Raw genomic sequence first — 22,945 nt, forward strand, 5'->3', positions numbered from 1 at the left:
ACTCAGACTCACTCACTCACTCAGACTCACTCACTCACTCAGACTCACTCAGACTCACTCACTCGCTCAGACTCACTCACTCACTCACTCAGACTCACTCACTCACTCAGACTCACTCACTCACTCAGACTCACTCACTCACTCACTCACTCAGACTCACTCACTCAGACTCACACATTCACTCACCCACTCAGACTCACTCAATCACTCACTCAGACTCACTCACTCACTCACTCAGACTCACTCACTCACGCAGACTCACTCACTCACTCACTCAGACTCACTCAGACTCACTCACTCACTCCGACTCACTCACTCACTCACTCACTCACTCAGACTCCCTCACTCTCTCACTCAGTCTCACTCACTCACTCACTCTCTCAGACTCACTCACTCACTCAGACTCACTCACTGACTCAGACTCACTCACTCACTCACTCAGACTCACTCACTCAGACTCACTCACTCACTCACTCACTCAGACTCACTCAGACTCACTCAATCACTCAGACTCACTCAGACTCACTCACTCACTCAGACTCACTCACTCACTCAGACTCACTCATTCACTCACCCACTTAGACTCAATCACTCACTCACTCACTCAGACTCACTCACTCAGACTCACTCACTCAGACTCACTCACTCACTCAGACTCACTCACACTCACTCACTCAGACTCACTCACTCACTCAGACTCACTCAGACTCACTCACTCACTCATACTCACTCATTCATTCAACCACTCAGACTCACTCACTCACTCAGACTCACTCAGACTCACTCACTCACTCAGACTCACTCACTCACTCACTCACTCAGACTCACTCACTCACTCAGACTCACTCACTCACTCACTCACTCAGACTCACTCACTCTCTCAGACTCACTCACTCACTCACTCAGACTCACTCACTCACTCACTCAGACTCACTCACTCACTCACTCACTCAGACTCACACAGTCACTCAGACTCACAGACTCATTCACTCAGTCAGTCACTCAGATTCACTCACTCACTCACTCACTCACTCAGACTCACTCACTCAGGCTCACTCACACACTCACACTCACACTCACACTCACACTCAGACTCACTCACTCACTCACAGGCTCACTCACTCAGACTCACTCACTCAGACTCACTCACTCACTCAGACTCTATCACTCACTCAGACTCACTCACTCACTCACTCAGACTCACTCAGACTCACTCACTCACTCATTCACTCAGACTCACTCACTCACTCACTCAGACTCACTCACTCACTCACTCAGACACACTTAGACTCACTCAGACTCACTCACTCTCTCACTCAGACTCATTCACTCTCTCAGACTCACTCACTTACTCAGACTCACTCACTCACTCAGACTCACTCAGACTCACTCACTCAGACTCACTCAGACTCACTCACTCACTCAGACTCACTCACTCACTCAGACTCACTCATTCACTCACCCACTCAGACTCACTCACTCACTCACTCAGACTCACTCACTCACTCACTCAGACTCACTCACTCACTCACTCAGACTCACTCACTCACTCACTCAGACTCACTCACTCACTCACTCAGACTCACTCACTCACTCAGACTCACTCACTCACTCACTCAGACTCACTCAGACTCACTAAGACTCACTCACTCACTCAGACACACTCATTCACTCACCCACTCAGACTCACTCACTCTCTCACTCAGACTCACTCAGACTCACTCACTCACTCACTCAGACTCACTCACTCACTCACTCACACTCACTCAGACTCACTCACTCACTCCGACTCACTCACTCACTCACTCACTCACTCAGACTCCCTCACTCTCTCACTCAGTCTCACTCACTCACTCACTCTCTCAGACTCACTCACTCACTCAGACTCACTCACTGACTCAGACTCACTCACTCACTCACTCAGACTCACTCACTCAGACTCACTCACTCACTCACTCACTCAGACTCACTCAGACTCACTCAATCACTCAGACTCACTCAGACTCACTCACTCACTCAGACTCACTCACTCACTCAGACTCACTCATTCACTCACCCACTTAGACTCACTCACTCACTCACTCAGACTCACTCACTCAGACTCACTCACTCAGACTCACTCACTCACTCAGACTCACTCACACTCACTCACTCAGACTCACTCACTCACTCAGACTCACTCAGACTCACTCACTCACTCATACTCACTCATTCATTCAACCACTCAGACTCACTCACTCACTCAGACTCACTCAGACTCACTCACTCACTCAGACTCACTCACTCACTCACTCACTCAGACTCACTCACTCACTCAGACTCACTCACTCAATCACTCACTCAGACTCACTCACTCTCTCAGACTCACTCACTCACTCACTCAGACTCACTCACTCACTCACTCAGACTCACTCACTCACTCACTCACTCAGACTCACTCAGTCACTCAGACTCACAGACTCATTCACTCAGTCAGTCACTCAGATTCACTCACTCACTCACTCACTCACTCAGACTCACTCACTCAGGCTCACTCACACACTCACACTCACACTCACACTCACACTCAGACTCACTCACTCACTCACAGGCTCACTCACTCAGACTCACTCACTCAGACTCACTCACTCACTCAGACTCTATCACTCACTCAGACTCACTCACTCACTCACTCAGACTCACTCACTCACTCATTCACTCAGACTCACTCACTCACTCACTCAGACTCACTCACTCACTCACTCAGACACACTTAGACTCACTCAGACTCACTCACTCTCTCACTCAGACTCATTCACTCTCTCAGACTCACTCACTTACTCAGACTCACTCACTCACTCAGACTCACTCACTCACTCTCTCAGACTCACTCACTCACTCACTCAGACTCACTCACTCACTCAGACTCACTCAGACTCACTCACTCAGACTCACTCAGACTCACTCACTCACTCAGACTCACTCACTCACTCAGACTCACTCATTCACTCACCCACTCAGACTCACTCACTCACTCACTCAGACTCACTCACTCACTCACTCAGACTCACTCACTCACTCACTCAGACTCACTCACTCACTCACTCAGACTCACTCACTGACTCACTCAGACTCACTCACTCACTCAGACTCACTCACTCACTCACTCAGACTCACTCAGACTCACTAAGACTCACTCACTCACTCAGACACACTCATTCACTCACCCACTCAGACTCACTCACTCTCTCACTCAGACTCACTCAGACTCACTCACTCACTCACTCAGACTCACTCACTCACTCACTCAGACTCACTCACTCACTCACTCACTCAGACTCACTGACTCACTCACTCAGACTCACTCACTCACTCACTCAGACTCACTCACTCACTCAGATTTACTCACTCACTCACTCAGACTCACTCACTCACTCAGTCACTCAGATTCACTCACTCACTCACTCACTCACTCAGACTCACTCACTCAGACTCACTCACACACTCAAAGACTCACTCACACTCTCACTCAGACTATCTCACTCACTCACAGGCTCACTTACTCACAGGCTCACTCACTCAGACTCACTCACTCACTCACTCAGACTCACTCACTCAGACTCACTCACTCACTCAGACTCACTCACTCACTCACTCACTAAGACTCACTCAGACTCACTCACTCACTCGCTCAGACTCACTCACTCACTCACTCAGACTCACTCACTCACTCACTCAGACTCACTCACTCAGACTCACTCATTCACTCACCCACTCAGACTCACTCACTCACTCACTCACTCAGACTCACTCAGACTCACTCACTCACTCAGACTCACTCACTCACTCACTCAGACTCACTCACTCACTCAGACTCACTCAGACTCACTCACTCACTCAGACTCACTCACTCACTCAGACTCCCTCACTCACTCACTCAGGCTCACTCACTCACTCACTCTCTCAGTCTCACTCACTCACTCAGACTCACTCACTCACTCACTCTCTCAGACTCACTCACTCACTCAGACTCACTCACTCACTCAGACTCACTCACTCACTCACTCAGACTCACTCACTCACTCACTCACTCACTCAGACTCACTCACTCACTCACTCACTCAGATTCACTCACTCACTCACTCACTCAGACTCACTCAGTCACTCAGACTCACAGACTCACTCACTCAGTCAGTCACTCAGATTCACTCACTCACTCACTCACTCAGACTCACTCACTCACTCACTCACTCAGACTCACTCACTCACTCAGACTCACTCAGACTCACTCACTCACTCAGACTCACTCACTCACTCAGACTCCCTCACTCACTCACTCAGGCTCACTCACTCACTCACTCACTCTCTCAGTCTCACTCACTCACTCAGACTCACTCACTCACTCACTCTCTCAGACTCACTCACTCACTCAGACTCACTCACTCACTCAGACTCACTCACTCACTCACTCAGACTCACTCACTCACTCACTCACTCAGACTCACTCACTCACTCAGATTCACTCACTCACTCACTCACTCACTCAGACTCACTCAGTCACTCAGACTCACAGACTCACTCACTCAGTCAGTCACTCAGATTCACTCACTCACTCACTCACTCACTCAGACTCACTCACTCAGGCTCACTCACACACTCACACTCACACTCAGACTCACTCACTCACTCACAGGCTCACTCACTCAGACTCACTCACTCAGACTCACTCACTCACTCAGACTCTATCACTCACTCAGACTCACTCACTCACTCACTCAGACTCACTCACTCACTCATTCACTCAGACTCACTCACTCACTCACTCAGACTCACTCACTCACTCACTCAGACTCACTTAGACTCACTCAGACTCACTCACTCTCTCACTCACTCAGACTCATTCACTCTCTCAGACTCACTCACTCACTCAGACTCACTCACTCACTCAGACTCACTCACTCACTCTCTCAGACTCACTCACTCACTCACTCAGACTCACTCACTCACTCAGACTCACTCAGACTCACTCAGACTCACTCACTCAGACTCACTCAGACTCACTCACTCACTCAGACTCACTCACTCACTCAGACTCACTCATTCACTCACCCACTCAGACTCACTAACTCACTCACTCACTCAGACTCACTCACTCACTCACTCAGACTCACTCACTCACTCACTCACTCAGACTCACTCACTCACTCACTCAGACTCACTCACTCACTCACTCAGACTCACTCACTCACTCAGACTCACTCACTCACTCACTCACTCAGACTCACTCATTCACTCACCCACTCAGACTCACTCACTCTCTCACTCAGACTCACTCAGACTCACTCACTCACTCACTCAGACTCACTCACTCACTCACTCAGACTCACTCACTCACTCACTCAGACTCACTCACTCACTCAGACTCACTCACTCACTCAGATTTACTCACTCACTCACTCACTCACTCAGACTCACTCACTCACTCAGTCACTCAGAATCACTCACTCACTCACTCACTCAGACTCACTCACTCAGACTCACTCACACACTCAAAGACTCACTCACACTCTCACTCAGACTAACTCACTCACTCACAGGCTCACTCACTCACAGGCTCACTCCCTCAGACTCACTCACTCACTCACTCAGACTCACTGACTCAGACTCACTCACTCACTCAGACTCACTCACTCACTCAGACTCACTCACTCACTCACTCACTAAGACTCACTCAGACTCACTCACTCACTCGCTCAGACTCACTCACTCACTCACTCAGACTCACTCACTCACTCACTCAGACTCACTCACTCAGACTCACTCAGTCACTCACCCACTCAGACTCACTCACTCACTCACTCAGACTCACTCAGACTCACTCACTCACTCAGACTCACTCACTCACTCAGACTCACTCACTCACTCAGACTCACTCAGACTCACTCACTCACTCAGACTCCCTCACTCACTCACTCAGGCTCACTCACTCACTCACTCACTCACTCACTCACTCACTCACTCTCTCAGTCTCACTCACTCAGACTCACTCACTCAGACTCACTCACTCAGACTCACTCACTCACTCAGACTCACTCACTCACTCAGACTCACTCAGACTCACTCACTCAGACTCACTCACTCACTCACTCACTAAGACTCACTCAGACTAACTCACTCACTCAGACTCACTCACTCAGACTCACTCACTCAGACTCACTCACTCACTCAGACTCACTCACTCAGACTCACTCAGACTCACTCACTCACTCAGACTCACTCATTCATTCACCCACTCAGACTCACTCACTCACTCAGACTCACTCAGACTCACTCACTCACTCAGACTCACTCATTCACTCACCCACTCAGACTCACTCACTCACTCACTCTGACTCACTCAGACTCACTCACTCACTCAGACTCACTCACTCACTCACTCAGACTCACTCACTCACTCACTCAGACTCACTCACTCACTCAGACTCACTCACTCACTCAGACTCACTCAGACTCACTCACTCACTCACTCAGACTCACTCACTCACTCACTCACTCACTCACTCAGACTCACTCACTCACTCAGACTCACTCACTCACTCAGACTCACTCACTCACTCACTCACTCAGACTCACTCACTCACTCAGATTTACTCACTCACTCACTCAGTCACTCAGACTCACTCACTCACTCAGTCACTCAGATTCACTCACTCACTCACTCACTCAGACTCACTCACTCAGACTCACTTCCACACTCACAGACTCACTCACACTCACACTCAGACTAACTCACTCACTCACAGGCTCACTCACTCACAGGCTCACTCACTCAGACTCACTCACTCACTCACTCAGACTCACTCACTCAGACTCACTCACTCACTCAGACTCACTCACTGAGACTCTCTCATTCACTCACCCACTCAGACTCACTCACTCACTCACTCACTCAGACTCACTCAGACTCACTCACTCACGCAGACTCACTCACTCACTCACTCAGACTCACTCACTCACTCCGACTCACTCACTCACTCAGACTCACTCACTCACTCACTCAGACTCTCACTCACTCAGACTCACACAGACTCACTCACTCACTCAGACTCACTCACTCACTCACTCAGACTCCCTCACTCACTCACTCAGGCTCACTCACTCACTCACTCTCTCAGTCTCACTCACTCACTCAGACTCACTCACTCAGACTCACTCACTCAGACTCACTCACTTACTCAGACTCACTCAGACTCACTCACTCACTCAGACTCACTCACTCACTCACTCACTCAGTCTCACTCACTCAGACTCACTCACTCACTCACTCACTCAGACTCACTCACTCACTCTGACTCACTCACTCACTCACTCAGACTCACTCACTCACTCACTCACTCAGACTCACTCACTCACTCACTCACTCAGATTCACTCACTCACTCACTCACTCAGACACACTTTCTCACTCAGACTCACAGACTCACTCACTCAGTCAGTCACTCAGATTCACTCACTCACTCACTCACTCACTCACTCAGACTCACTCACTCAGACTCACTCACACACTCACACTCACACTCACACTCACACTCAGACTCACTCACTCACTCACAGGCTCACTCACTCAGACTCACTCACTCACTCACTCTCCCAGACTCACTCACTCAGACTCACTCACTCACTCAGACTCTCTCACTCACTCAGACTCACTCACTCACTCAGACTCACTCACTCACTCACTCACTCATTCACTCAGACTCACTCACTCACTCACTCAGACTCACTCACTCACTCACTCAGACTCACTTAGACTAACTCAGACTCACTCACTCACTCACTCACTCTCAGACTCACTCACTCACTCACTCAGACTCACTCAGACTCAGTCAGACTCACTCACTCAGACTCACTCACTCACTCAGACTCACTCAGACTCACTCACTCACTCCTCACTCAGACTCACTCCCTCACTCAGACTCACTCACTCACTCACTAAGATTCACTCACTCACTCAGTCTCACTCACTCACTCACTCAGACTCACTCACTCACTCACTCAGACTCACTCACTCACTCAGATTCACTCACTCACTCACTCAGACTCACTCACTCACTCAGACTCACCCGCTCACTCAGTCACTCAGATTCACTCATTCACTCACTCACTCAGACTCACTCACTCACTCACAGGCTCACTCAATCAGACAGACTTACTCACACACTCAGACTCACTCACTCGCAGGTTCACTCACTCACTCAGACTCACTCACTCACTCTCAGATTCACTCACTCAGACTCACTCACTAACTGACTCCCTCACTCAATCACAGACTCACTCCCTCAGACTCACTCACTCACAGACTCACTCATTCACTCAGACTCACTCACTCAGACTCACTCACTCACTCACTGACTCACTCACTCACAATCTCACTCACTCAGACTCACTCACTCAGACTCACTCACTCATTCACTGACTCAGTCACTCACAAACTCACTCACTCAGACTCACTCACTCAGACTCACTCTCTCATTCACTCACTCACTCACACTCAGACTCACTCACTCACTCAGACTCACTCACAGACTCACTAACTCACTCAGACTCACTCACACTCACTCGCTCAGACTCACTCACTCAGACTCACTCACAAACTCACAGACTCACTCACACTCGCACTCAGACTCACTCACTCACTCAGACTCACTCATTCACTCACCCACTCAGACTCACTCACTCACTCAGACTCACTCAGACTCACTCACTCACTCACTCACTCAGACTCACTCAGTCACTCACTCAGACTCACTCACTCACTCACTCAGACTCACTCAGACTCACTCAGACTCACTCACTCTCTCAGACTCACTCATTCACTCACCCACTCAGACTCACTCACTCACTCACTCAGACTCACTCAGACTCACTCACTCACTCACTCAGACTCACTCACTCACTCACTCACTCAGACTCACTCACTCACTCACTCAGACTCACTCACTCACTCAGACTCACTCACTCACTCAGACTCACTCACTCACTCACTCAGACTCACTCACTCACTCAGTCACTCAGATTCACTCACTCACTCACTCACTCAGACTCACTCACTCAGACTCACTCACACACTCACAGACTCACTCACACTCACACTCAGACTAACTCACTCACTCACAGGCTCACTCACTCACAGGCTCACTCACTCAGACTCACTCACTCACTCACTCAGACTCACTCACTCAGACTCACTCACTCACTCAGACTCACTCACTCACTCACTCAGACTCACTCAGACTCACTCACTCACTCGCTCAGACTCACTCACTCACTCAGACTCACTCACTCACTCACTCAGACTCACTCACTCAGGCTCACTCATTCACTCACCCACTCAGACTCACTCACTCACTCACTCACTCAGACTCACTCAGACTCACTCACTCACGCAGACTCACTCACTCACTCACTCAGACTCACTCAGACTCACTCACTCACTCACTCACTCACTCAGACTCACTCACTCACTCAGACTCACTCAGACTCACTCACTCACTCAGACTCACTCACTCACTCAGACTCCCTCACTCACTCACTCAGGCTCACTCACTCACTCACTCTCTCAGTCTCACTCACTCACTCAGACTCACTCACTCAAACTCACTCACTCAGACTCACTCACTCACTCAGACTCACTCAGACTCACTCACTCACTCAGACTCACTCAGACTCACTCACTCACTCAGACTCACTCACTCACTCACTCACTAAGACTCACTCAGATTAACTCACTCACTCAGACTCACTCACTCACTCACTCACTCAGACTCACTCAGACTCACTCCCTCACTCAGACTCACTCAGACTCACTCACTCACTCAGACTCACTCAGACTCACTCACTCACTCAGACTCACTCACTCACTCACTCACTAAGACTCACTCAGACTAACTCACTCTCTCAGACTCACTCACTCAGACTCACTCACTCACTCACTCACTCACTCAGACTCACTCACTCACTCAGACTCACTCACTCACTCAGACTCACTCAGACTCACTCAGACTCACTCACTCAGACTCACTCATTCATTCACCCACTCAGACTCACTCACTCACTCAGACTCACTCAGACTCACTCACTCACTCAGACTCACTCACTCACTCACTCACTCAGACTCACTCACTCAGACTCACTCACTCACTCACTCAGACTCACTCACTCACTCTGACTCACTCACTCACTCACTCAGACTCACTCACTCACTCACTCAGACTCGCTCACTCACTCACTCACTCAGGTTCACTCACTCACTCACTCAGACTCACTCACTCCCTCAGACTCACAGACTCACTCACTCAGTCAGCCACTCAGATTCACTCTCTCACTCACTCACTCAGACTCACTCACTCAGACTCACTCACACACTCACACTCACACTCACACTCACACTCAGACTCACTCACTCACTCACTGAGACTCACTCACTCACTCAGACTCTCTCACTCACTCAGACTCACTCACTCACTCACTCAGACTCACTCACTCACTCACTCACTCACTCATTCACTCAGACTCACTCACTCTGACTCACTCACTCACTCAGATTCACTTAGACTCACTCAGACTCACTCACTCACTCACTCACTCTCAGACTCACTCACTCACTCACTCAGACTCACTCAGACTCACTCAGACTCACTCACTCAGATTCACTCACTCACTCAGACTCACTCACTCACTCAGACTCACTCACTCACTCCTCACTCAGACTCACTCACTCACTCACTCTGACTCACTCACTCACTCACTAAGGTTCACTCACTCACTCAGTCTCACTCACTCACTCACTCAGACTCACTCACTCACTCAGACTCACTCACTCACTCAGATTCACTCACTCACTCACTCAGACTCACTCACTCACTCAGACTCAGCCGCTCACTCAGTCACTCAGATTCACTCACTCACTCACTCACTCTGACTCACTGACTCAGACTCACTCACACACTGACAGACTCACACTCACACTCAGACTCACTCACTCACTCACAGGCTCACTGAATCAGACAGACTTACTCACACACTCAGACTCACTCACTCGCAGGTTCACTCACTCACTCAGACTCACTCACTCACTCACAGATTCACTCACTCAGACTCACTCACTAACTGACTCCCTCACTCAATCACAGACTCACTCCCTCAGACTCACTCACTCACAGACTCACTCATTCACTCAGACTCACTCACTCAGACTCACTCACTCACTCACTGACTCACTCACTCACAAACTCACTCACTCTCTCAGACTCACTCACTCAGACTCACTCACTCATTCACTGACTCACTCACTCACAAACTCACTCACTCAGACTCACTCACTCAGACTCACTCACTCATTCACTCACTCACTCACACTCAGACTCACTCACTCAGTCAGACTCACTCACAGACTCACTAACTCACTCAGACTCACTCACGCTCACTCGCTCAGACTCACTCACTCAGACTCACTCACAAACTCACAGACTCACTCACACTCGCACTCAGACTCACTCACTCACTCAGACTCACTCACTCACTCACAGACTCACTCACTCAGACTCACTCACTCACAGGCTCACTCACTCAGACAGACTTACTCACACACTCAGACTCACTCACTCAGACTCACTCACTCACAGATTCAATCACTCACTCAGACTCACTCGCTCACAGACTCACTCACACACTCACACACTCACTCTTGCACACACGCACTCTCGTGCGCACACTCACTCTCGCATGTGCACGCACACATACTCTCTCACTCTCACACACTCTCACACACACACAAACATGCACCCACACATACTCTCACACTCACTCTTGCCCACATACTTTCACACTCACTAACATACATACATGCCCTCTCTCACACTCACACACCTACACACATACTCTGTCACTTGGTGTACCAAATTGACCGTACACTATTATTGGTGTACCAAATTGACCCTACACTACTATTGGTGTTCCAAATTGACCCTACACTATTATTGGTGTACCAAATTGACCCTACACTATTATTGGTGTACCAAATTGACCCTACACTATTCTCCCCTGAATCTGGCTACAGTAGGGGTACCATTTGCAGACACACGGGGCAAGGTAGTTGTAGGAAAATGCTTTAAAATGGCGGCGCGGGCTCGTTGGGCCGAAAGGCCTGTTTCCCGTGCCGGGTTGTTCTTTGTTCTTTGTTCTTTCAAAATCTCACACAAACAGTCACACGGTATGTGGAAGAATGCACTTGTTGACACAGCCCTTAATCCCAGCTAAACTGTGACCAAGGTAACCTGGAGCGTAGTTCTGCACTGCCTTCCTGGTAACTGCCTGACAGTCAACCCTGACTCAATATCAGGTTAGCACTCCCCTCACCGTCAGACCACAGCAACCTCCCAAACACCACCTTCACATCTTAGCCACAGTACTCAGTGACCTACAGCGGCTCCCAGCCAGGCAGCACCTCACGTTTCAATCTTTGATTTCAAACACCTACAAATCTCCTATCTCTGTGACCTCCCCCAACCCCTACAACCCTCCCTATCTCTGTAACCAATCCCGGTCCCTACAACCCTCCCTATCTCTGTAACCAACCCCGGTCCCTACAACCCTCCCTATCTGTGTAACGTCCTCCAGCCCCTACAACCCTCCCTATCTCTGAAACCAACCCCGATCCCTACAACCCTCCCTGTCTCTGTAACCAACCCCGGTCCCTACAACCCTCCCTACCTCTGTAACCAACCCCGGTCCCTACAACCCTCCCTACCTCTGTAACCCACCCGATCTCTGCAATCTCCTTCCACTCCTACAACTCTCCCTATCACTGTAACCTCCTCCTGCCTCTACAACCCTCCCTATCTTCGCAACCTCCTTCCGCTCCTACAGCCTTCCTTATATCTATAACCTCCTCCAGCCCCTACAACACACCCTATCTCTGTAACCCTCCCAATCTCTGTAACCTCCTCCAACCTCTATAACCCTCTCTTTCTCTGTAATCTCCTCCAGTCCCTACAACCCTCCCTATGGCCGTAACATCCTCCAGCCCCTACAATCCTATCTCAGTAACCTCCTCCACTGCCTACTATCCTTCCTAACTCTGTAACTGTTTTCTGCCCCTACAACCCTCCCTATCAGTGTAACGTCCTCCAGCCCCTACAACCCTCCCTATCTCTGTAACCTCCTCCAGCCCCTACAACTCTCCCTATCAGTGTAACGTCCTCCAGCCCCTACAACCCTCCCAATCTCTGTAACCTCCTCCAGCCCCTACAACCCTCCCTATCTCTGTAACCTCCTCCAGTCCCTACAATCCTCCCTATCTCTGTAACCTCCTCCAGTCCCTACAATCCTCCCTATCTCTGTAACCTCCTCCAGTCCCTACAACCCTCCCTATCTCTGTAACCTCCTCCAGCCCCTACAACCCTCCCTATCTCTGTAACCTCCTCCAGTCATTATAACCCTCCTTATTTCTGTAATTTCTTCCTGTCCCTAATATCCAACTACAGACCTTTGCTTCACCGCACATCTTTTCTTTCAATTTGATACCATCCCAACCTTTGCTATTTACCCATGGAGGATGCATCTATTTGGCCGTCTTTCATTCTCGGTGGTTAATCAGTAATGAAATATTTCCTCAAACGCCTGCCAAGTTTGGCACCCTTTGCCTTTGTTATCCAGTCCATTGTAACTCTGCTTTAATTTTCATATCATTGCTTTCATTTACATTTTCAAAGGCGAGCTTCAGACCCACATTTCTTCCCCTCAAACTGGAGGTGAAATTTCATTGTGCTATGATGGCTCTTGCCGAGAGGATCTTTTACCCGTTTATCAATCCTGTCCCGTCGCACAATTACCAGCTCCAAAATACCAGGTTCAGTCCCAGAATTTAATCATTTGAAAAACAAACTGTCCAGATTACACATTTACCAAGCTGCTTTTGCAAAATTTTGATCACAGATCCTCTAACTCAATGCCATGCCCCCCCTGCCAGCTCCCAATACCCCTTGACACCTTTTGAACCCAGAAATCTATCCATTTCCTTCTTCAATATATTGGTCTCTAGAGGAAAGAATTCCACAGCTCCAACAGCCTCTGAGTGAAGAAAGTTCTCCTCACCTCAGTCCTGAATGGCTTACCCCATATCCCAACACTGTGATACTTTGTTCCACACCAACACCACTGCTCCCCCCCTCCCCCCACCCGCCAGAGGAAACAACATCCCGACATCCAAAGCATCCAGCCCTGTCAGAATTTAAAAGACAAGTCTCTCAGTGACACGGTAGCACAGTGGGTTAGCACTGCTGCTTCACAGCTTCAGGGTCCTGGGTTCGATTCCCGGCTCGGGTCCACACTGTCTGTGTGGAGCTTGCACATTCTCCTCGTGTCTGCGTGGGTTTCCTCCAGGTACTCCGGTTTCCTTCCGCAGTCCATAGATGTGCGAGTTAGGTTGATTCCCCATTCTAAATTGACCGTAGATGCATAGGTTAGAGGGATTAGTGGGTATAATGTGTCAGGATATGGGGGTAGGGCCTGGGTGGGATTGTGGTTGGTGCAGACTCGATGGGTCGAATGGCCTCTTTCTGTACTGGAGGATTCTAGGATAGCGATGAGGACCATCAGAGAGAATACAGCAGGATACAGATCAGTTGGAGACTTGGGCAGAGAGATGGCAAATAGCGGTTAATCTGGACAAATGTGACGTAATGCATTTTGGACGGTCAAATATAGATAGGAAATATACAATAAATGGCAGAATCCTTAAGAGTATTGTTAGGCAGAGGGATGTACAGGTACACAGGTCACTGAAAGTGGCAATACAGGTGGAGAAGGTAGTCAAGAAGGCATACGGCATGCTTGTCTTCATCGGCCGGGGCATAGAGTTTAAAAATTGGCAAGTCATGTTGCAACGTCATAGAACCTTAGTTAGATCACACTTGGAATATAGTGTTCAATTCTGGTCACCACACTACCAGAAGGATGTGGAGGCTTTGGAGAGGGTACAGAAAAGATTTACCAGGATGTTGCCTGGTATGGAGGGAATTAGCTATGAGGAGAGGTTGGAGAAACCTGGTTTGTTCTCACTGGAATGATGGAGGTTGAGGGGAGACCTGATAGAAGGCTACAAGATGATGAGAGGCATGGACAGAGCGGATAGTCAGAAGCTTTTTCCCAGGGTGGGAGAGTCGATGACAATGGTTTAAGATGCGAGGGGCAAGATTCCAAGGAGATGTACGGGACACGTTTTTTACAGAGAGGGTGGTGGGTGCCTGGAACTCGCTGCCAGGGGGAGGAGTGGAAGCAGATATGACAGTGGGTTTTAAGGGGTGTCTGGACAAATAAATGAATAGGATGGGAATAGAGGGATATGGTCCCCGGAAGGGACCAGAAGGGTTTTAGTTCAGTCGGCAGCATGGTCAGTGCAGGGGGCTGAAGAGACTGTTCCTGTGCTGTAATTTTCCTTGTACTTTGACATGCTCAGCATGCCAGGAACGGGTCCTGGGTGGCATCATCTGGGCTCACATTCCCATTCATCCATGCCAGTCAGAACTCACACCGACTGCTCTTCTGCACCAACGGGGACCAGAAGTGACGGCCTGGCCAGGGGAGATCAGAGAGCATTGAAGCCCCTGAGGGGTCAGGGCAGAGCCGGACAATCCCCATGGGGCAGTGCCAACCTGCAGTGCCCATCTGGCACCCTGCCACTGCCCACTGGGCATCATCGCACCGCTCTTTGGGCACCCTAGCACCATTCACTGGGCACCCTGGCACTGCCCACTGGGCACCTTTGCCATGCCCACAAGGTACCATAACTGCACCAGGGCAGTGCCAAGGGCATGAGGTTACTCTGCCAATGTCACCAATGACAGGGGGGGTGGGCAGGGCGGAGTGCGATGCCCGTGAGGGTGGTCGGTTGGGGGCAGGGGTGGCAGGTGGCTGCCTGCGCAATGGCACCCCGAGCCGTCTCAGCGCCCCCCCCATTGCATCCACAACATCTGAATCCTTCCCGTTGCTGAAAGCTGAGGGTTTGGACACATTCTCCATCTTGTGCTGTAGGTATTCTGGGGGCTTGATAAGAAGTTAGCCCAGCAGAAACATTTCCCCTCGGTGAACTGGCTGATCAGCTACAGTAAGTACACCCGGACGCTGGACGAGTATTACGAGAAGCACTTCTCCGAGTTTGTTCCCCTGCGTACCAAGGCCAAGGAGATTCTTCAGGAGGAGGAGGACCTGGCTGAGATTGTACAGCTGGTCGGAAAGGTGAGCCACGGAGGGGGAGGGAGGGGTAGGGAGGGAGGGGAGGGAGGAGTGGGAGGGAGGGGGAGGGAGGAGGGGGAGGGAGGAGTGGGAGGGAGGGGAAGGAGGAGGGGGAGAGGGGGGAGGGAGGAGTGGGAGAGAGGGGAGGGAGGAGTGGGAGGGAGGAGGGGGAGGGAGGCGTGGGAGGAGTGGTAGAGAGGGGAGGGAGGAGTGGGAGGGAGGGGAGGGAGGAGTGGGAGGGAGGAGGGGGAGGGAGGAGTGGGAGGAGTGGGAGGGAGGGGTAGGGAGGAGTGGGAGAGAGGGGAGGGAGGAGTGGGAGAGAGGGGAGGGAGGAGGGGGAGAGAGGGGAGGGAGGAGTGGGAGGGAGGGGAGGGAGGAGTGGGAGGGAGGGGCAGGGAGGAGTGGGAGGGAGGGGAGGGAGAGAGGGGAGGGAGGAGTGGGAGGGAGGGGAGGGAGGAGTGGGAGGGAGGGGCAGGGAGGAGTGGGAGGGAGGGGCAGGGAGGAGTGGGAGGGAGGGGGAGGGAGGAGTGGGAGAGAGGGGAGGAAGGAGTGGGAGAGAGGGGAGGGAGGGGTGGGAGGGAGGGGAGGGAGGAGTGGGAGGGAGGGGGAGGGAGGAGTGGGAGGGAGGGGTAGGGAGGAGTGGGAGGGAGGGGTAGGGAGGAGTGGGAGGGAGGATTGGGAGGGAGGGGAGGGAGGAGTGGGAGGGAGGGGTAGGGAGGAGTGGGAGGGAGGGGAGGGAGGAGTGGGAGGGAGGGGAGGGAGGAGTGGGAGGGAGGGGAAGGAGGAGTGGGAGGGAGGAGTGGGAGGGAGGGGTATGGAGGAGTGGGAGGGAGGGGAGGGAGGAGTGGGGGGGAGGGGAGGGAGGAGTGGGAGGGAGGGGAGGGAGGAGTGGGAGAGAGGGGAGGGAGGAGTGGGAGGGAGGGGAGGGAGGAGTGGGAGGGAGAGGGAAAGGGGAGGAAGGGAGAGGGAAAGAAAGAGGGAGGGGAGAGGAAGGGAGGAAGTGGAGGGAGGGAGGGAGGGAAGAAGGGTGACAGGTTTTTGGGGACTCTCGCTCTCTGTGTGTTGGGGTGGTGTGTATCTATTTGTATTTATTTCCCTCTCTCTCACCTGCTCTCTGTCAGCCACAGAATCACAGAGATGTACAACACAGAAACAGGCCCTTCGGCCCAACTCATCCATACTGACCAGGTTTCCCAAACTGATTTAGTCCCATTTGCCTGTGTTTGGCCCATCTCCCTCTAAACCTTTCCTATTCATGTCGCTTTCAAATCTGTAACTGTAGTAATTGTAGCCGCCTCTACCACCTCCTCTGGCAGCTCATTCCATCTACATCCCACCCTCTGTGTGAAAAAGGTGACACTCAGGTCCAGTTTCAATCTTTCCCCTCTCACCTGAGGCCTGTGCCCTCGAGTTTTGAGCTGCCCTACTCTGGGGAAAAGATTTTGACTCTTCACCTTATGATGATTTTATAGACCTGTATAAAGTTATCCCCTCATCCTCCTACACTCCAGGGAGAGACAGTCCCAGCCTATCCAGCCTCTCCTTAGAATTCAAACCTTCCATTAGAGTCATAGAGATTTACAGCATGGAAACAGGCCCGTCGGCCCTAAGCTAGTCCCAATTACCCGCACTTGGCCCATATCCGTCTATCCCCATCTTAACCATGTAACTTTCTAAATGCTTTTTAAAAAACAAAATTGTACCCACCTCTACTACTACTTATTCCAGACACTCACTATCCTCTGTGTGAAAGAAAAAGCTGCTCTGGACACTTTTGTATCTCTCCCCTCTCACCTTAAACCTCTGCCTTTTAGTTTTAGACTCCCCTACCTTTGGGAAAAGATATTGACTTTCTCGCTGATCTGTGGCCCTCATTATTTTATAGACATTATTATAAATCTTTTTTGCACCCTTTCCAGTTTAATAACATCCTTCCTACAGCAAGGCGACTGGAATTGTCCCCCTTACTCCAAATGTGGTCTTACCAATGTCTTGTACAGTTGTAATATAAAGTCCCAACTCCTGTATTCAATGCCCTGAATGATGAAGGCCAGTGTGCCAAACTTCTCCTTCACCACCCTGTCTTCCATGATGCCACTTCCAAGGAACTATGTACCTGTACCCCTCGGTCTCCCTGTTCAACAACACTCCCCAGGCCCTACCATTAACAGGTGTAAGTCCTGTCCTGGTTTGTCTTACCAAAATGCAACACTTTATCTGAATTAAACTCCATCTGCCATTCCTTGGCCCACTGGCCCAGATGATCAAGATCCCACTGTAGCCTTAGATAACGTCTTCACTGTCCACTCTACCACCAATTTTAGTGTCATCCACAAACTTACAAAGTGTGCCTCCTAAAATCTCATCCAAACCGTTTGTATAAATGACAAACGACAGTGGACCCAGCACCGATCCCTGGAGCACACTGCTGGTCACAGATCTCCAGTCTGCCTGGTACACAAACCAATTTTTTTTAATCCAATTGGCTAGTTCTTGCTGGATCCCATGTGACCTAACCTTCCTGACTGGTCTACCATGCTGTACCTTGTCAAAGGCCTTGCGATCGTCCATGTAGACAATGTCTACAACACTGCCCTCATCTTTGGTCACCCTTTCAAAAAACGCTATCAGATTTGTAAGACACAATTTCCGACGTACAAAGCCATGCTGATTATTCCTAATCAAAGAACAACAAAAGTTACAGCACAGGAACAGACCCTCCATGCTTACACCGGTCATGCTGACCATCTGAACTAAAACCTTCTACCCTTCCAGGGTCCATATCTCTCTATTCCCATCCTAGTCATATATTTGTTTACTATTACTATTTAAAGGGCGAAAAGCTGCAGCAGGCGACGGTGCAGAGGGACCTGGGGGTCCTTGTGCACGAGTCACAAAAACCCAGCTTGCAGGTGCAGCAGGTGGTCAGGAAGGCGATTGGGATGCTGGCCTTTATAGCGAGGGGGATTGAATATAAAAGCAGGGAGGTCTTGCTGCAACTGTACAGGGCACTGGTGAGGCCGTAACTGGAGTACTGTGTGCAGTTTTGGTCGCCGCACTTACGCAAGGATATTTTGGCCTTGGAGGGAGTGCAGAGGAGGTTCACGAGGCTGATACTGGAGATGAGGGGATTGGAGTATGAAGAGAGACTGGGTCTGTACTCGTTAGAGTTTAGAAGGATGAGGGGGGATCTTATAGAGACGTATAAGATAATGAAGGGGATGGATAGGGTAGAGGTAGAGAGATTCTTCCCGCTTAGAAAGGACAGTAGGACTAGGGGGCACAGCCTCAAGATAAGGGGGGGGCAGTTTAGAACGGAGTTGAGGAGGAACTTCTTCACTCAAAGGGTGGTGAATCTCTGGAATTCTCTGCCCGTTGAAGTGGTGGAGGCTGCCTCGCTAAATATATTTAAGTCACGGGTAGATAGGTTTCTGATAGACAAGGGGATTAAGGGTTATGGGGAGAAAGCGGGAAAGTGGAACTGATTCACTTCAGATCAGCCATGATCTTATTGAATGGTGGGGCAAGCTCAAGGGGCTAGATGGCCTACTCCTGCTCCTATTTCTTATGTTCTTATGTTGTCTAGACACCCCTTAAAAGTCACTATCGTATCTGCTTCCACAACTTCCCAGCGGTGAGTTCCAGGCATCCACCATCCTCTGTGCAAAAAAATTGCAGTAAAAAGTCTGACAACACCAGGTTTTAGTCCAACCTATTTATTTGATAATATACTCACAAGCTTTCGAGGGGACTGCCTCTTTGTCAGGTGAATGGAGAGTTCTGGCCTCAGACAGAGCATATAAAGCACAGACAGTTTAGAGATTACTGATTAGAATGCGAATCCTTACACCTAACCTGCTGTTCAAGACCTGTCACGACAGCGCAGAGTCGCTGAACAGAGACTGATAGCCAAGTTCCACACACATGAGGACGGTCTCAACAGGGATCTTGGGTTCATGTCGCACTATCTGTAACCCCCGTGACTTGCCTGGGTTTGCAAAACCTCACTTACTGTACTGTCTGGAGACAGTACACATCTCTGTAACCTGTGATCAGTGCTCCTTCCACTCACATTGTCGGCCACTTCAGGACTTGAACAGCAGGTTAGGTGTAAAGATTCGCATTTGAATCAGTAATCTCTAAACTGTCTGTGCTTTATATGCTCTGTCTGAGGCCAGAACTCTCCATTCACCTGACGAAGGGGCTAACCCGAAAGCTTGTGAGTCTATTATCAAATAAATAGGTTGGACTAAAACCTGGTGTTGTCAGACTTTTTACTGTGTTTACGCCAGTCCAACGCCGGCATACCCACATCAAAAAAATTGCCTCATACATCTCCTTTAAACCTTGCCCCTCGCATTTTAAACCTATGCCCCCGAGTAATTGACTCTTCCACCCTGGAAAAAAGCTTCCACTCTGTCCACGCCCCTCATAATCTTGTAGCCTTCTATCAGATCGCTCCTCAGCCTCTGTTGTTCCAGTGAGAACAAACCAAGTTTCTCCAACCTCTCCTCACAGCTAATGCTCTCCATACCAGGCAACATCCTGGTAAATCTTTTCTGTACCATCTGCTGAGCTTCCACATCCTTCTGGTAGTGTGGTGACCAGAGTTGAACACTATATTCCAAACACAGCCTAACTAAGGTTCTATAAAGCTGCAACATGACTTGCCAATTTTTAAATTCAATACCCCGGCCGATGAAGACAAGCATGCCGTATGCCTTCTTGACTACCTTCTCCACCTGCATTGCCACTTTCAGTGACCTGTGTACGTACACCCAGATCCCTCTGCCTATCAATACTCCTAAGGGTCCTGCCATTTACTGTATATTTCCTATCTGTATTAGACCTTCCAAAATGCATTACCTCACATTTCTCCAGATTAAACTCCACCTGCCATCTCTCCACCCAAGTCTCCAACTGATCTATATCCTGCTGTATCCTCTGATGGTCCTTATCACTATTCGCAAACCCATCAACTTTTGTGTCGTTCACAAACTTACTAATCAATCCAGTTACATTTCCCTCCACATCATTTATATATATTACAAACAGCAAAGATCCCAGCACTGATCCCTGAGGAACACCGCTTGTCACAACCCTCCATTCAGAAACACACCTTTCCACTGCTACCCTCTGTCTTCTTTGACTGAGTAAAAAGTCTGACAACACCAGGTTTTAGTCCAACCGATTTATTTGATGATAGACTCACAAGCTTCAAATATCATCAATATCATCAAATAAATCGGTTGGACTAAAACCTGGTGTTGTCAGGCTTTTTACTGTGTTTACGCCAGTCCAACGCCAGCGTACCCACATCATGACTTCTTTGACTGAGCCAGTTTTGTATCCACCTTGCCAGCTCGCCTCTGATCCCATGCGACTTCACCTTCTGCACCAGTCTGCCATGAGGGACCTTGTCAAAGGCCTTACTGAAGTCCATGTAGACAACATCCACTGCCCCACCCTCATCAACCATCTTTGTCACTTCCTTGAAAAACTCGATCAAGTTAGTGGGATATGACCTCCCCTTCACAAAATCCTATTGCCTCTTGCTAATACGTCCACTTATTTCCAAGTGGGAATAAATCCTGTCTCGAAGAATCCTCTCCAATAATTTCCCTATCACTGATGTCAGGTTCACTGGCCTGTAATGACCTGGATTATCCTTGCTACCCTTCTTAAACAAAGGAACAACACTGGCTATTCCTCTGAGACCTCTCCTGCAGCCTAAGAGGACACATAGATTTCTCTCAAGGCCCCAGCAATTTTCTCCCTTGCCTCTCTCAGTATTCTGGGGTATAGACCATCAGGCCCTGGGAACTTATCTACTTTAATGTTTCTCAAGACCCTCAGTACCACCTCCTTTCTGATCTCAACATGACTCAAACTATCTACAAACTATCAGTCCTTGCCTTTCCAAATACATGTAGATCCTGTCTATCAGTATTCCTTCCGAGGTGATGGCCTAGTGGTATTATTGCTAGATTATTAATCCAGAAACTCAGCTAATGTTCTGGGCAAGCAGCTTCGAATCCCACCACGGTAGATGGTGGAATGAAGAATCTGCTGGCGATCATGAAACCATTGCCGTAAAAACCCACTGGTTCACTAATGGCCATTAGGGAAGGAAATCTGCCATCCTGACCTGGTCTGGCCAACATGTGACTCCAGAGCCACAGCAATGTGGTTGACTCTCAACTACCCTCCAAGGACAACGAGGAATGGACAATAAATTCTGGCGCGCATGTCCTATGAATGAATAAATTTTTTTAAAAAACTTACCCCCCACTGACGTTGGGCTAATCGGTCTGTAGTACCATGGTTTTTCCCTGTCAACTTTCCTAAATAAGAGATCAACATTTGCCTCCCTCCAGTCTTCTGGCGACTCACCAATAGCTGTCCATGATACAATTATCTCCCTAGCTTCCCCAATGCCCTGGGATACACACAATCAGGTCCCAAGGATTTATTACCTTTATGCGTTTTAAGACCTCCAGCACCTCCTCTTCTGCTTTTCAAGACATCTCTATTTACTTCCCCGCGTTTCCTAACTTCCTCCGTGGTGAATACTGACAAGAACTATTCATTTAGGATCTCACCCATCTCCTGGGGCTCCACACATAGACAACCTCATTGATCTTAAAGGGGACCTATTCTCTACCTAGTTACTC

General features: G+C 49.7%; 1 protein-coding gene across 1 annotated transcript in view; it reads left to right on the forward strand.

Moving 5' to 3' along the window:
• LOC145338735 (V-type proton ATPase catalytic subunit A-like) overlaps positions 1–22,945 on the forward strand; it is a 127,807-nt gene that overhangs the window by 99,399 nt on the left and 5,463 nt on the right. Inside the window, exon 11 of the mRNA XM_080183124.1 lies at positions 16,071–16,274. Coding sequence (XP_080039250.1) covers positions 16,071–16,274 — 204 coding nt within the window. The remainder of the gene's footprint in view (positions 1–16,070; positions 16,275–22,945) is intronic.

The sequence above is a fragment of the Carcharhinus amblyrhynchos genome, unplaced genomic scaffold (genome assembly GCF_965287045.1).
Source record: "Carcharhinus amblyrhynchos unplaced genomic scaffold, sCarAmb.v2.hapA chromosome_157, whole genome shotgun sequence".
Lineage (NCBI taxonomy): Eukaryota > Metazoa > Chordata > Chondrichthyes > Carcharhiniformes > Carcharhinidae > Carcharhinus > Carcharhinus amblyrhynchos.